This window comes from Prunus mume, linkage group LG1, assembly GCF_029339155.1.
Source record: "Prunus mume cultivar Tortuosa linkage group LG1, ASM2933915v1, whole genome shotgun sequence".
NCBI lineage: Eukaryota > Viridiplantae > Streptophyta > Magnoliopsida > Rosales > Rosaceae > Prunus > Prunus mume.
The window spans coordinates 6,241,864-6,258,810 of record NC_142698.1 but is presented as its reverse complement, the minus strand read 5'-3'; the positions used below and the strand labels follow the sequence as shown (position 1 = coordinate 6,258,810).

Genomic DNA, 16,947 nt, shown 5'->3' with positions numbered 1-16,947 from the left:
ATCAAGACATCCAACTACAAAATTACAAGAGCACAGCACAATTAAAACTTTATTAAGGCTACTTTTCTTTAGATGATTACAATATTTTATTTTGAAGTTTATTCAAAACAGCGTCCTCAAAATTTTGAAAGCCAGCCCTAACCAAATTATAAAGTCGATCAATTTTAGCACCACCCACTCTCCTTCCCAAACTTCGCTGCCACTTTTTGTTTTCCGAACAGAAGCAGTACTAGCCGACCACTGGCGTGTATTCTCGCAATCTCTTCTTTAAGCTTCCTAGCAATTCTCTCCTCTTCATCTCTTTGGCAGGTTCCCGTTCTCTTGCTCAGAGACCATGTCCTGTCGCTTGGCATCACGTTCCAAACTGCGGCGGTGATGGCGGCGGCGGCGGTGCTGCTGCTCTCTTATCTCTCAGTAAATAATCAAACATTTTCCTGGCCTTGTCATGCTTGAGCATCTCGTAGGATAACTTGAGACTTTGGAAGTTAGCATGAGCATGGGGATCATGTGGCCTCTTATCTGGGTGCAACTCTAGAGCGTTTATAATCATAATGCTATGTGGACTCGGAAGTTGTGTAATTATAATCATAATGCTATGTGGACTTGGACTATTACCAGCAGGACTAGACATTCGGAGAAAAATTTGCCTTATCCAGGATTAAATTTTACTTTATTATGTTTTTTGGGACAAACTCCATAGGATTAAATTCAATCAAAGAAACAAAGGAAAAAATGTCGCATGTTTTAGGATTACATATTTTCTTTTATGAATTATTGTTTAAATTCATTTACCAAAAAATATTTCATGCAGTTTCATATTGTAGCTTTAATATAACTTGGACTACAAGTTGAAGGTACACTGGCAGCACAGTTGCATAAAATATAACAAGAGGAGGTTTATAAATTCAATCACTTTTTATGTAGTGAAAGTAACTCTCAGTGATAACAGGCACCCAGTTCTCACCTGGCAATGTATAAGTAAGTCCAAAAAAATATAAACGAGCGCATAATCTTGATCGATTAGCATAATTGCACTCCAAACCAATAGGGCCTTATTAAAACAGGAGGGCTATTCCCCATACCCTAGAAAGTCATCAGTTTCCAGATTCTACCAACATTTGGTTGATTTCAAAACAAGCCAGTGAAGGTAAATCCCAGATCATTAGATGAAGTTTCGGATGTCCAAAGACTTCACATCAACCATTTCCTCATCTTTGAATTCCTCCCTGAGAAACATTGAAATGGAAAGTAAGTGTCAGTCCTGTAAACCAACGCCAATTTATCAAAAGCCAAAGCAAGTCCTCTCCCCCCGTGCCATCTAACTTATGTTCCATTTTAAGCAAAGTCACCTACCTTGAATTAGAACGAATAGTAATAAAGACTCAAATATATAGCCATGTTGATGCTAGCATGCAAGCAAATTTTACCAGTCACGCACAATGGTTTAGTGAAACAGAGAAACAAACATGTTGATAAAAGAGGAGGTACTATGCAAAGACATAAATTACCGTTTCTTCTGAGTTTCCATCGCCTCAAGAGCATCCTTCTTAAGTTCCTCCAGCTGTGCTTTCGCTTTCTTGAGTTCTAGCTGTTCTTCATACTTTGGTAGATCCTCCTTCCGAATTCCAAGCCTGAAAAGAAGAGGTTAGACTTGGTAGGAATCCTGTATCTCATGTCAGCTATGTAAGCAAACAATACACAAAGTGTTCAAAATAAAACAACTGCAAACCAATCAGTGTCAAATAGGAAAAACCATAGCAAGTGTTTTAAGCTATTATACCACACTTGTACTAGCAAAGTTATTAGACTATGGGGTCTGGGATTATGCACAGCCACAACTAGGTATCATTTAGGAATACATTCTACAGCCCCAGATCCATATAGTCTTCAGGACCGGGCAATGCATTTCGATATAGAATATAAAGAAGAAAAAAGAATTTTTGTCTAGCATATACAATTTGTTTCATAGGAGAGTTTGGAATAAACTAAATAAAAAAGCTGAACTTGTATGCAAGTGGAATGAAGGTCAATCGGGATTAACATCACCTTCTCTACATTCAAAACCTTAGAAAATAAAAAATGTTTAAAACAATTGTCACCTACTTCTTGTTTATTTTCTCAAATTCTGCCTGGAGAAGAGCCATCCCTTTCTTATCATTCCTCAAAAGAGGTTTCTTCAGTTCGTTTTCAACTTTCTCCAATGCATCCATCATCATAGCCTCTGCACCAAGTTCATCAGTGATACCTCTCCTGCAAAGGGTAAGAAATAAGTTAATTGACCAATGTAGTTGTATATACGAAAATGTTAAAGTACAAATGTCTGCAAGGCAGACGTATGTGTAGATAGAAAAACCCTAAATGACAATTTAATTTTAGAAGTTTCCAAACAGATTTTGTTCTTTTATACGAAACAAAATGTATTAGTTCCTCAAACAAGGTACAAAGTGGACAAGGTATACACCTACAAACAAGAATCTATCTTACATATAATTCTAACAAAACACTACCAGCATACGGAACCAGATTTTAAATCTTTTGCTTCTTCCCCACCAAACTCACTCCAACACTACTTTCTTCCCTACCAGAAAAACTTTCGACTTTCCCTTAACCATGCCTTACATCCTGCTTGGATCACCCAGCTATATTTCCTTGTTTGCATAGCTTCAAAACAAATTGAAGTATGCAGAATGATGAAGAAATAACGGAATAGACTTTCAGCTCTGCACAAAACACACCAATGAGGTGACAGACAAGATTGTTGTAGACTTCACCTTTGAATCCTATCAGATGTATTCACCTTGCCATTATCACCTGCATTGTCACACAAGCTTCAAGATTCCAGCAACAACCTTCTAGAATCTTCTCTACTGTTACAAAAATAAATTTTTTTTTTTGAAATTCTCCAAAGCTGCTGACTACTCAACCTCTCCAAAGCTGCTGACTACTCAACCATCTCTCATGCCTCCTAATCATTTAAGTTCCTCCTAAAACCAAAATCCCAGCTCAAAGGAAAATTAGAGCTAACTGCCCTCCCTACAATAACCATAAATGAAATATTGACAAATTATAAAAGAGGAGAAGCTCTGCTGAAAGGTAGTTTCCCTGCCCAAACATCTACCCAAAATCTCACCTTCTCTTCTCGCCATTTCTTACAACCAGCATGCAGTGATTTAAGAGATCATCATATCCTTCAAAGGGTACTAGATCCCCTAGCCAATAGTTTTGCATCCCAAGCATGCTTCCTATAACCCTATGCCATAAAGCTTCCTTTTCTATGGAGAAACGCCACAACCATTTACCAAACGTGACCTGTTTTTCAACAAAAAAGCTAACACCCAAACCACCTTCTCCTTTGTTAAGGACACTACCTCCCATCTAATTAAGTCCTCTCTCTTTACTTCCCCAAGTCCAGCCCACAAAACATCCTTCATCATATTCTCCACCTTCCTAGCAAGCCACTAGGAAGCTGCTTAGAAGAGGTTGGATTCTTGTTAACCAGCCTCCAATAGATAGAATGCCCACCCCCCCCCCAAAAAAAAAGGTCACCAACTCCCTCCAAAATCTCCTCTTAACCTTCTCTACCATCCTGTTCATAAAGCTAGCAGACCTTGTATTCCCACCAATGGTAAGCCCAAATACTTTAGAGCCCAATAGCCAACCTCCAGCCCCCAAAAGAACCAGGTAACCTTTCCACTTTTACCTTCTAGAAATTAATTTCCAAATACAAATTCAGAGCAACACACATCCTCTAAATATAATCACACTAGAAAACTTATCCCAGAAAACATTAATGGTCAATGGACCAAAGAAATTGTTTCTGATTTTAGATCACAGATGATAACCACAGTAAGCTTGGTAGAAATTACATAATAAAATAAGGACCCCATGAGTTATAGCAGAAAGAATAGGAGTACAGGCAGCAATTTAAAAAGCCATGTTAATCACATTATACAAGACATCAACCAATTTGAGAGCAGAATAGCACATACTTGATCCTAATTTCTTTCAAAGTCAACAGGTATGTTCTAGCATCTGGGATATCTTGTGTTCGGCTTTGGATCGTGTGTTGGATGCGTTGAGATTCTGAGAACAGATCTGCCCTGCAGGACACCAAATGCATTACTGGCCACTTCAACAAAATTAAAACACTGAAATGCAGGTGGCATCTAATGGAGCAAAAACAGGAGAATGTGTAAGGCTCCCTATTCTACAGCAATAGTAATGTTATCCACTTTTCTTAAGTCATTGTAACAGTAGAAGTTAAGAAAATACATAAAACGACTAACAAGATAAAAGGAGATCTACAGTAATATTACCATTTTTTGGAAGTTAAATTTACAAATGGCAAAACTATGTTATTCAATGATTGTACCTAGTCCGGAGACAGTCAAGTGCCAATCTCACATAGGGTGATGAGTAGTGCCCCCACCAATAACCAAGTTTCACGACAGAAATAAACTAATGCAAGTTAACCTTTGGAAGAAAAGCTTCAATTTAATAGGTGCAACATATAAATGCTCTTTGCAAGGCTGAACATGTGGCAAACCATGAGAATCCAAAAAGCCCTCTTTTTTCTTTTGTTTGACAGGGTAAGTTTTCTCTCTGATCAATTTGTTCTTCTTTTCAAAGAACAATATACTATAGTTCAAGTTCCTTCCCAGATTGTTGATCGAGAATATTAGTTGTCAATATCCCCTCCCTACCAATTTCCTTAATTGCACTAGCTACCACTTCTTTCCTCTGTACTGAAGCATTATATCGTGTATAATAATAATTAATCAAGATAATGTACTCTAGAAACATAACAGTGTCAGCTCATGTTTATGTGTTTGTCACAAATAATATAAAAGTTTACTACATATGCAAACAAATAGGCACATCTGCACAAATGCACAAAACAACAAAGCAATCATATTATTAGAAGGAATAGACTGTGGTAAAGGGTTAAAGGAACTGACTTCTCTCTTATAGTTTTCATGACCTTGGCATACTCAGAAACAGCAGCTGGATCCTCTGGGTCTATGGTGATCTTCTCTTTGCGAAGTATTCCTAGGGCTGTCTCAAACTTCTTTTTAACATCCAAGAAGATGTTCTTCAGCATCTCTTTACCCCTCAAATGTAAGAAATATTCAGTGCGGTTTTATCACAGATATGTATTAATAAATGAAAGAAGAAAAAAAATCAACTAGAATTTTATTTCTTACTCAATATTAAGGAGGGAAAGACGTAAATAAGGTCAACAATGGATAGCCAGTCACAATAAATACATCCTATCTAAAAGACACACACAAATGCAAGAGACCAACTTTGGAACCCAGCATTGTATAACATTCCCAGGTTCAGATCACTCTAAACTGTGAAAATCACAAAGCAATCCATATTTCTCAAAGTTGATATTTTTGGCAAGCTCGCAAATCACAATCAATAGCGTAAACGTAAATAAGGCCAAGATTTTCGACTACTCACCATCACCCTTTAGCACAGGGCGATTTGCTTCCTTAGCAAAGTAACGGACTGGAATAACACGCTCCTGTTGAAGAATGACTCCATTGCCACACAGCTGAAACATTGCAAGCAAAATTAATACAAACGTTCATCAATTCCAGGCCTTCATTTATCCAATGCCCAAAAGCTTTTCACATATCCATCATCACTCGGATCAAAAATAAATAAAACCAAGTGAAAAACAATTTCTAATCACCCAAATGAGATTAAACTAGCGCAAATTATGCAATTTAATCGCCGTGAACGTTCAAAAAATTAAAAAACAAATCGTAATCTGAAATGCCTAATTTTTCTCAAACATTTTCTCAGAAACTAAAAACAAAAGAAGATGAATGAGAAATGGGATCGATTGACTGACCTGTCTAGATTTGGATAAGAGGCGGGAAGAGAAGGCCATATCGGAGCTCAGTCTTCCTCTTCTTCTTCTTCGGGTTTCGGTTTTAGGGTTTGGATTTGATTGCTTTGAGGCCTCTACCTGATTTCTGAGATACTATGGAGAGTGAGAGAGACGATGAGTTCGTCTGCCTTATATGCGGACCGTTGGATCTTCTACGATGTCGTTTTAATGTCTCATGCCCAATTCTTTTTTTTTTGACTCAGCCACTGTGAATAAACCTGAAGACGTTTTCGACCAAAAAATACCTGAAGACATAGTTGTTTATATTTACCAAAATGCCACTGAGTTCCTTTGTTTTTAATTTTTGAATTTTTAGAATGGTGTTAGGCTCGTTTATGTTGTTTTGTTAAACCATTGCTTTAAAAAAAAAAAAAAAACCAGTGGGACAAATCACAGTTGAAGAGAGAAAAATTACCTCGCGCATATGTTATGTGTGTATAAAATTGATACAAGCACCTCTTGATGACAACAAACTTAAATTATTTGATGACCGCAACATAAATAATATTTGATATATATCTTCTATAGACTGAATTTGGTACTAAGCATAAAATTTACTTCAATATCATCACGGGCAGATGTATCTTTGTCCTCGTTCATTTGTATCCCTTTACGAGGATAAAGAGTATGAAGTCAATTCTACAATCTCTCATTATTCTCTAGCTACAATCAATGTTGATAATTGATTGTGAATTACACAGTTGAAAACCTGTTAGCCCAGTCAAATATCATCATGGTTGACATCCCCTCCCCTCCATTTGTTCCAGCCACTCGGGCTAGGGATGGCAATTTTCCCATTGAGTTAAGAGTTTTCGTGAGCTTTCGCTCCTAATGGGTTGGGGATGAAAGATAGAAATCAGATATGGAAACGAGTTCGGGAAAGTTCTCATGTATGATATTCAGGGCATGAAATAGATAATATTCTAATTCCAAAAACCAAAACCTGCCTCGTTTTACATATATATTATTTATTTTTCATATCAATATATTTTTAAGTGGCTCTTAGATGTGCCCCACGACTTCCACCAAATTTTATATTAGATTTTGACTTGAATAATATATATATATATATATATATATTCCATTGAGGGATCCCTCAAATAAGTTTTATTTGAGGACACTTCAGTAGGGCCCACTCGATCAGATTTCACTAATCCAAACCGTCTATTTTGTAGATACACATTCAAAGATCATTTCTACAAAAAAAATCACTTGAATCTGATATCATTTTACCATTCAATTGATTTATTGAAATTTTAGTATTTTCTTGAAGACCGTGTTCATTGATTTTGTAGGACACAATTGAACGTAGAAATGGTTTCCGATTTGTCTAATTTTTGTAAGAATGATCTATGAATGAAGACCTAAAAAATAGATGGCTTGGATCATTGGAAAAAAATGTAGGTACCTTAGCCGCCTCAAATAAAATTATTTGAGGATTCCTCAATAAAATTATTTGAGGAATTCTCAATAGAATGGGATCAGTATATATATACATACACATAGTAAAAAAGGTGTTTGTTTCCTAGTCCAATAGTTTTTTTTTTCCAAGTAGTCCAATAGTTTTTAACTTTTATTTATTTTGCTCAAAAATTATTTTTGTAATGGGCAGTCCGAAGTTTCCTAGTGAAGACGCGGACGTGGATGGGAAATCCCATATTTGAATATTACATATATGAAGGAAGGGATGAAAAAAGTAAACAGGAATTTGGATAGAAATGGCATACCCGGCCCCAATTCACCCCATTACAAACAAGAAAGATTCAGAGCTTGTCTGAACTTTTTTTCTTTTCTGGCTAATGATCAGGTGCAGTTGTTGTTGGAAGTAGCGGTCACGACTTGGGCAAAGGAGGTACGATTGAAGGATCATGACCAAAATGAATCGAAGAAGCATACAAAACAATAAATACAAATAATAATAACAGCAGCAACAAAAACAAGGCTGGAACAGGGTTATTGGGACGAAGTAAAATTAGAAATTCTGGTGGCAGATATGCAGCAATGCAATATATGTCAATAATGGTCCTTCAAGAACATATCTGAAACATGTAATGGATGACTAACATAATGCAAAGTTTTCTTTACTGTATCATATTCATTCTATTTACATGTTCCATATACACAATCCTACATCTCCGCCGCAAAAGATTTACCGCAACCACATGTTTGTGTGGCATTGGGGTTCTTGAAAGAAAAGCCTCCACCGATAAGAGCGTCACTGTAGTCCAATTGCATGCCATACAAGAAGAGGAGGCTCTTCGGATCACAAACTGCAACACAAAGGGAAACACGAGTTACTTATCCTTGCCAAGCATAAGTTACTGGGAAAGATCCAAACAAAGCAAGTGCCATATAGCGTGACAATATGGTATTAGTGCATTCTATCACCTGGATATGTACATCAATGGAATGGTCAAAAGAGAACATTAACTATGGTATCTTCAAACTCTCTTGAAATGCACAAGCAACATCACAGGACACTTCGAATTCATAAGACCAAGAATATACGACATACTCTGCTCACAAAAATTTTCTTATATACAACCATATAGTAACTAGATCTTATTTCATTTAAAGTCTGAAGGCCCATTCCAACATGACATATTATACAAAAATCCTTAAAGAACCTATTTGGAGAGGCAACCCCAAACTAGCCACTTGTCATTTTCTAATTGGTTCTTATAAAATTTTAACACACTAAGAACCAATTAGAAAATAACAAGTTGCTAGTTTTGGGTTTTTCTCTCCAAATAGGCTCTATATGGGCTTTTGTATAATATGTCATGCTCAAATGGGTTTTTAAATAATATCTTTTTATTAAATAGTACCGAAGCTGATACTATTGTAGCACAGCAGTAAAGGGATTGGAAGGGGTTCGATGGGTTAATAGGGCAGAGCTCTCACTTTACTGTTATAAAAGGAAAATATGGTATGCAAGATAATGGATGGGAAGGGAAGAGAGCCATATGATATGATGATCCAATAGAAGCTCTTGGAAAGACACCTATGAAGATTTTTCAGTGTGCTGTCAGTTAGTAATGGGAAATGGGGAGAGAATGAGATTTTGGGAAGACAAATGGGCGGATGAGAATACACTACAACTCCTATCTCCAAGACTGTTTCGTCTATCAAGTTTCTATGGAGTACATCATGCAAAAATGGCTGAAAGCTCTTCTTTCCCAATGAGCTGGTAGAAGTCTCTTCTGTGCTGCTCTTATCCAAGGGGTGCCGTAGGCCTGGTTCTAGGTGGCAGAGATTGGAATGGATAGCTGCTCATGCTAAATTGAAAAAATCTGATGTGCTTCTAAGGAGATTGCCAGCAGAAGTGTATGCATCTCGTCAGAGATGCATCATGTGCAGGAGAAGGGGGAAAGTGGCACATATTTCTTCACTGTTCAGTTGCCTTAAATTTGTGGTGGATATTATTTCAAAAAGCTAAGGAGAGACGGGTCCATAGAACTCTCCCACTGTTATGCGCAAGGTATAAGGATTATGGAAGTGGCCAGCAGGCAAAATTCCTTTGGGCTTGCAGTGTGTTGGCTGTCATCTGGGTTACTTAGGTGGAAAGGAAGAGAAAAATTTCTGAAGATCCCAGACCTGTTGAAGCTGAGGGATTATGGGACAAGGTTACATTTTGGTCCTCTGTATGGGCATCTGTTTCAACTGACTTCAGGGGTGTTTCTCTATCCAATATTCTTCTAGATGGGATCATAGGAGGGTCTTAAAACATTTTCAGCAGGTTACATTTGTTAGGTAGAATTCACACTAATTTATTATTATTATTATTATTATTTTGGGTGGTGGACTCCTCGTCTATGTGCTTGAATAATTGCTCATGAAAATGCTAATGTATCATGTCTATAGAAGCAGTTAAGAACTGGGATAATTTGTTCTTAAAAAGTTCTAAAGAGAAACATTGAACATTTACTTTTCTATGAAAGAAAGAAAGACTCTAGCACAGTTTAAAATATGCATGAAAATGCTTTAACATGCACCATGACTCAAATGGAAATCAATGAAAGTGGGAACTAGTGCAGTCATTACAATAACTATGACAAGTAGCATATCAGTTATTTGTCATAAGTAGCACATGTTCACATGACTAAGAGAATGAAAATATAAAGGCTTACCCATAACAAAACCATTATATTCAATGACGGAATCATCTGGCCTTGCATTGGCCCTACTCTCAAAGTCCATTGTATAAGACATGCCTGAGCACCCACCCTGTTTGACACCACTTCTCAAGCATAAGTCTTCACCGCGTTCAGATCTCATCTTATTGAAGTGCTTCAATGCGTTATCCGTAAGTGAAATTGCAGGTGCAAGCCCCTCGGTTTTCTGTGCAGCTGAAACATAGAAGCATCTTAGCATCAGCACAGTCAGTCTCATAAATGATAAGAAATTCATGAAACACTTAATTACTATGTGGAATGCATTTCTCAACAAATCTCATGACAAGTTTAAGGTTGAAAAATCGCTTGAAATGAACCTGGCCCAACATCATGATGTCTAGTCGCCATATTTACCCAAAATACCAAACTTTTTTCTTTTCAATAATTCTATGTCTTGCCTGTGAAAGTCACAAACTTTCTTCAAAACAAAGACAATCACGTAACTTGCATATATTACCATCAAATTCAGCAGCAAGCCCACAGAACCATGAATTCGGATATTACAAGCAAACTATATTTTACATCCAAAATTCAAGCAGCTATTATTTGTACTGTACAACATGTTCAATGTAATTGAACAGGAAAAAAAAAACCATTTATAGCCTACACATACATTTTCCACATACAGAATTCAAATTCAAGCAAACCATATCAAATCAAACCCCAAAATGCACCAAATTAAACATTAAAAAATAATAATTAAAAGAGTCATAATATCCCAATTGTTATGTAGCAGCTGAAGGAGAAAAACAAGCAAAGACCAATTAACAGCTAAAAGTGTAAGCCATTACATATGTTCTAACAGGCAAAGTAAAGATTTTAAATTAGTTCATTCAAATATAAAAAACAAAATTGGGGAACAAGAAGAAAATAAAATACCCGAAGTTGAAGTTGAAGTTGATCGAATTGAAAGGGGTTTTCTACGGCTGAGATTATTCTTTGAAAATCGAAACGAAATTGAATTAGGAGGTGAAGAGGTTACAGGGAGGTTCGTCGGCAGACGAAGAAGAGAGGGGATGTGCGTAGTAATTGCAGAGAACGCCATCGCAGAGAACCTTCTCTGGTTTCCTTTTTTCTTCGCAGAAATGATTAAATGAGAAATTTTGTATTTGTCTGATTCAGGTCAAGGCCATTTAGGTGGGGACATTTGCATCAGAAAGATCCTCGCCGTCCAAATCTCTGATGGTCTGCGTTGAGTGTTACATGCGTGTTGTTGTAGAGAGATCGGACGGTCAAGGTAGAACCTCCTTTTTTTTTTCTTTGTTATTAATTGTTTTTTTTTTCTTCTAATTATTTTAGAAGTTGCGTATACTGTATTGTTTTAACGGTTTTCTGTGGCACCTTTTCGTTTGTTGATGAGTTTGAGTCTCCTGAAAATGGCGCATTTTTGAGGTCTAGCTCAATGAAAAGGAGCGTTGGACTGCACTATGTGGCTCAGATTCAATTCTCACCACACTTGTTCATGTACGCCTGAAAACTCCTCTCGTATCTCTTGCTTTAAAAAAAAACAACGTACATTTTTCTGCATTTTGAAGAATGAAGTTTATGTCATTCCACATTAGCATAAGGTATATGATGGTTTAATCACTTGCTTTCAAGAGCTAAAAAGTAGACAACTTACAATGGTATATGATGAATGGTACAACACATGAAAATGGTAAATATATAACACACTTTCTTCCACCCTCAAAAGAATGAAAGAAAAAATAATATTATGAAAGAATTTACATATTCAGATTGAAATTAGTAGGGATATACATATCCCATCCTTAGCATGCACAGCTTCCTCTTTGCTCTGCTTCTGAAACACTTTCTGAAATACCTTGGAAGTAACTGCAACATTGCAAACTGGTATATCAGCATCATGAAAGGGAAATCAATAAAAGATGTTGGGGAAAAAAACAGCATCATGAGCTCAATGCATTATCACAATGTTGGTGATTCTGTAAAGTGTACTCACATGTCTTGTTCATGTTCATTGATCATTCCTGTTTTTGCAATACATAGAAACGCTTCGTCGACATTATAATCCTCTTTCGCAGAGGTCTCAAAATAGGGTATGTTTCCCTTTGAAGCACACCACTCTCTAGCCTTCTTCTCAGAAACCTGCACAATTGGGGTGCTAATTTAATTTGTACTACCAAGGACAAGGCCTAGAAAAAAAAGTTCAGTATGCATTCTGTTCATACCGCTCGGCTGTTTCCACCATCTACATCGATTTTGTTTCCAATTAATACGAAGGGAAATGCCTCGGGGTCAGTCGGATCAGCCTGGTAACCATTCATGAAAATACCAATAATCAGAATCAGGATCAGTTGCAGACCATCTTATCTTAATCTACCAGAAATAAAAAACTAAACCATATTTTAAATTTCCTATGACCTTGTAAATCATTTGCTGTCTTGTTACCATGAACAGAAAAAATTGGAAATTAAAGAAGCAAGCAACAAAGCAATTCAACGAAACCTGTTTGAGAAACTCTTCATGCCAGTTCTGAAGTGTTTCAAATGATTTGCTCACATTCACATCATACACAAGAACACAGCAATCGGATCCCCTATAAAACGCAGCTCCAAGACTATGAAATCTTTCTTGCCCCGCTGTGTCCCAAACCTATCCAAGACAGATGCAGCAGCAAAGAAAACTTAGCATAAAGCCTTTTGTTAAGGAATTTTATATGAATGGATACTACTAATTGCTCTGATTAAATTACTCACTTGCAAAGTCACCAACTTGTCATCAATCTGAAGTTCCTTCGTGACGAAATCAGCACCGATCGTAGCTTTATACTGTCGATGGAACTTCTTGTACACATATCTAAACAACAAATTAAGGATCCACAGAGCATATATAACAATGGATTTCCAATCCAATTGCAGCAAATTCAAATTTCATGCATGACTTTGCATAAATCAAATGTGGAACAAAATAGTTTGTGAGTGTAAAGGATACTGATTCATCAAAGACGTCTTTCCCACCCTGAAATACCACACAAAACCAAAAAAAAAAAGAAGCCCATATTAAAGAAAATGCAGGAAACAAAACCCATTACATCAAAAATAAAATAATAATAAAAAAAAAGTAAGACATACCCACTATCTCCAAGGACAATGACCTTAAGCAGGGTTCTTCTTTTCATAGAAATATCCATTGAAGATTGAAGATTGGACCACTGTAGCTCTCTGTAATATACAAAGAAGACAAAGAAAGAAAAGGGTTTTTTTTCTTTTGAAGCTCCAAAACTTTAGCTCTCTGCTTCCTTCGAATATCCAATCCAACAGTGTTGGGAAAGCTTGGGAAAAGAGAGATCACGGTTGAAGAAGAAAAGGGCAGGCCAACTTTTCCAAGTGGTTCCTGATTCTCCTTCTTTCTTCGTGCTCAACTTTTTTCTTGGGATTCTTTTTTTCTTTTTCTTTTTTGCTTGTGATGTGTTTGAATTATACAAAGTGAGAGCCATGTGAACTTTGCCAACCAAAACCAACGTTACCCGCCAGCTGACCTCCTTTTTCATTTTATATATATTTTTTTAAATATTTCGTACGGTATTGGACTTAGAAAATTAAAGTGGTTTAGTTGACTATTTGCTTACGTGCCAGTCGTGCTTGCCTCAACATTTTGTGCTCTCTGCTTGATTTTAATTGGCAGGTTGGACAGGTTTTCAATTTGCAAAATTGACCGGCCGTTGCTGCATTTTTAATTAAATTTTTATATATATTAAAATTCTTCAAGTTTGCATTCTGCCCTGCTCAACATCAATTTGGACTTTGGATTCTACTTTCCATTTTGAACTGTTTTGTAATCGATCTCATGGAAATGGAATATGCATTGTTGCTAATTTGGGCTTTTAGCTTGGCATGCTTGATTTCGCATTTGGGCTTTTTCTCAATTATAATACACATTATTCACCTCACAAAATTAAATGGGAAGTATTATTTTCCCGACACTTATTAGGAATGGAAGAAATTATGAATTGAGGAAGAGAAAATTAAGGAAATGGAATTGGATCAACTAGGGAGAGATCAACTACTCCCCATAGTTTATCCAATTCTTGATTTAAAGATATTAGTTTATGAATTTTAACGTGGAACTCACATAATCTTCTTCTTATTTCTTTATTTCTTATGTGTTAGTACATGCTGGGAAATCATGAATTAGAGTAATATCAATACCTATGTGTTAGAAGTGCACCTTTTGAAGAAAATTTTAGCTTATAGAGCCTTGACTCATTGTATTACGCCTCAATCTGAGAAAGGACTAATATTTCAAACTAAAGCATCAATTAGGGGTGGACATGAGTTGGGTTGGATTGGTTTTAGTCCCAACTCGTAACCCAACCCGATATATAGCATTTTATGATTTATTGGGTTGTTCGATTAACTTAACTCAAAATTAAGGCTTATTTTTAAGCTAACCCAACCCAATCTACTATGATCGGGTTGGATAGGTCGGTTGGATTGACCTAAAATTATGCCCACTCCTAGTAATTTTAGAAAATTTAGTTTAGGTCATAATTATGTTTTGAAATTTGAGAATGCAATAGTCCTATTTTCATTTTTAAGTCTAATCAATAGTACGTTATGTTTTCTTAGCTACAAGTATGTACCATAATTAAATTAGCTCAAAACAAAATTCCTGCATTGAAAATATGAAGAGAAATTGACCTTCAATAATAATAATTTATCTATAAAAACTCGTAAGCGTAAAACAATTCATCTGAATTAAAGAGGGAATAATGTCGTATCTATGTGGCGAAAATGACCAAAATGCATTAAGAAGTTTTTGCTACGTACGCACAACATCAGAATGACCAAAATGCATTAAGAAGTATTTGCTACGTACGCACAACATGAGAAGACTTGACCGAGTCTTTCACAAGATTAGCGAGCATGCATCAGCTGAGACATAAGAGGTAGTTTTTAGAAGGTGACAAACTAAGTTGGTACAAAATGATAACTGAGTCATAGTTGACACTTGTATGATTATGTCTAAATATTAAAATATTGACCGAGGTCTAACAAAACATTTTTATGGGTATCAGAGGACAGAGAGTCAAGTGGACAGACATATATCAAGGGCAATGATTTCCCCACTCCTATTTTATCCACTTACACTCCTTTTTTAATGATTTTCACTTATTTTATCTGATTTACACTCCTTTTAGTTATAAAAAGGAGTGTAAGTGGATAAAATAGGAAAAAAAAAGAGTGGGGAAATCACCACTCTATATCAATCGTGTCATAGGGGAATGGTTGGAGAAAACATCAAAACCCTAAAATATTAGAAAGCATGATGGAACTATCCAAAAGTGGGTTGAAACACAAAACACAAAACACAACACCAAAAATGAAATTCTGTTAGGTTGATGCCGTGCCGGCTAACTAATCCAAACAATAGCGTATTTGACTAGTACGAATTTCTTGCTTTACGGGTAATTTTTTCTAATTTCCGGCTGCTAAAGATTTTCTTTTTGACAAATCTAACACTTTGGTTCCCATGATATATAGTAGTTTCTTCAAACTTGCTCCATGTATTTCACTTGGCCAAAGCCAAACCAAATATACAACAAAAATCCATGTTGTTGGGGCGGCTGAGCTCCATATAAACTGGGAAAGTAACAGAACAGAACGTGCATCTCCTCGAAGACTAGTTTAAGTCCGATAAAAGTAAAACCTTGGAAGATGTGTAAAGTCCGACAACATTTGTATCCCCACAAACCGACCCGTGAACACAACCTTGTTGCTTTGCTTTGCTTAAATATTATTCAACAGGTATCTTACACATGCATGACTTTAATTTCCAGTTCAAGAAAGTCGGCCCATTCAGTTTTCACATCGCATCTATTGAAAATTATTTTGTCAACAAAACATGTAGAGGGGACTAAGAGAAAATTAAAAACATTAAAACAAAAAATAAAACACTACAAATTGTATGAGGCAGGGTTGCATCCAAGTGTGGAACAAGGACTTTTTGTAAGGACTTTTTTCCCATATTATTATAGTGGGCGACTGACTGACTGACTTTGTATAATGAATTCTTGTGATTTAACTTACTACTTTTGACTGATACAGGATGAGTTAATTTTCACTACGGGAGGTAAATTTCCTACGAATTAGTACCAAAGTATTTTATTTATGAAAATCTACACTGAGTTGAAGTCCAATCTAGTCTAAAAGGTGTTTCCGCCCTTCGTTGTATTTGCCGTATAGAGAGAGAATTTAGATGGAAGACCAAATAATTTTCACGACATCATCATCATCATCATAGTTGAAAATTGAAACCAACGAAGTGAAAGGGATATTACTAGCTAGTTTACTAGCTTTAGCAACATGTCTTGCTGTCAAAAGAAGTTTCCTTCCTATTTTCCCACTCAAATTAATCCAATATAAAATCTCAGAAAACAAATTAAAGTATGAATCTAGACATTATAAAATTCTGATGATAAGGTCAAGGATCTTGTCGAATTTTGATACTTCTTTACACTTTCCCTCTCACTTCTCACCCATCCAGAAACACCTCAATAGTTATTGGGTCTGCTTCATAGGATTGTCTTATATGCTGGTCACCCATTGGATATTGACCTCTGCTTCCTTTTTGACTAAATGAAAACAACACAAATTAAATATGTAATTAATAATTAAGGAAAGTTGAATATGTAATTAATTAAGGAATAAATTATCCTCTTTTTTTTTTTATTTTCTTTTCACCCAACATGGTGTGACGTGGTGATTAATCTACAGATGCAGTTTTTAGTTTGTGTGGACAATTTTTATAAGTAAATTTAGGTTTTAGTCATAAAAAAACTTTCACTTTTGGAAAAAATCAAACTTTTTAAAAAAAGACAGAAAAACCTCTCAACTTTCAAATCAACGA

General features: G+C 36.1%; 3 protein-coding genes across 3 annotated transcripts; all 3 read right to left on the bottom strand.

Moving 5' to 3' along the window:
* Positions 1-896: 896 nt before the first annotated feature.
* Positions 897-6,022, bottom strand: LOC148920846 (putative ATP synthase 24 kDa subunit, mitochondrial). The gene is made up of 7 exons (XM_089053093.1): positions 5,864-6,022; positions 5,467-5,560; positions 4,959-5,103; positions 3,990-4,100; positions 2,104-2,250; positions 1,509-1,631; positions 897-1,226 (listed from the first exon to the last, which is right to left on the bottom strand). Exons 1-7 carry the CDS (start codon positions 5,900-5,902, stop codon positions 1,163-1,165), a joined length of 723 nt encoding a protein of 240 aa, XP_088909219.1. The 5' UTR covers positions 5,903-6,022; the 3' UTR covers positions 897-1,162.
* A 1,847-nt stretch (positions 6,023-7,869) lies between these two features.
* LOC148920845 (iron-sulfur assembly protein IscA, chloroplastic-like) lies at positions 7,870-11,161 on the bottom strand. The gene is made up of 3 exons (XM_089044243.1): positions 10,957-11,161; positions 10,033-10,251; positions 7,870-8,172 (listed from the first exon to the last, which is right to left on the bottom strand). Exons 1-3 carry the CDS (start codon positions 11,120-11,122, stop codon positions 8,030-8,032), a joined length of 528 nt encoding a protein of 175 aa, XP_088900369.1. The 5' UTR covers positions 11,123-11,161; the 3' UTR covers positions 7,870-8,029.
* A 489-nt stretch (positions 11,162-11,650) lies between these two features.
* Positions 11,651-13,500, bottom strand: LOC103326079 (ras-related protein Rab7-like). Its single transcript, XM_008228289.3, has 7 exons — positions 13,170-13,500; positions 13,030-13,056; positions 12,795-12,894; positions 12,544-12,690; positions 12,267-12,347; positions 12,038-12,183; positions 11,651-11,910 (listed from the first exon to the last, which is right to left on the bottom strand). Exons 1-7 carry the CDS (start codon positions 13,226-13,228, stop codon positions 11,847-11,849), a joined length of 624 nt encoding a protein of 207 aa, XP_008226511.1. The 5' UTR covers positions 13,229-13,500; the 3' UTR covers positions 11,651-11,846.
* Between the last annotated feature and the right edge of the window lie 3,447 nt (positions 13,501-16,947).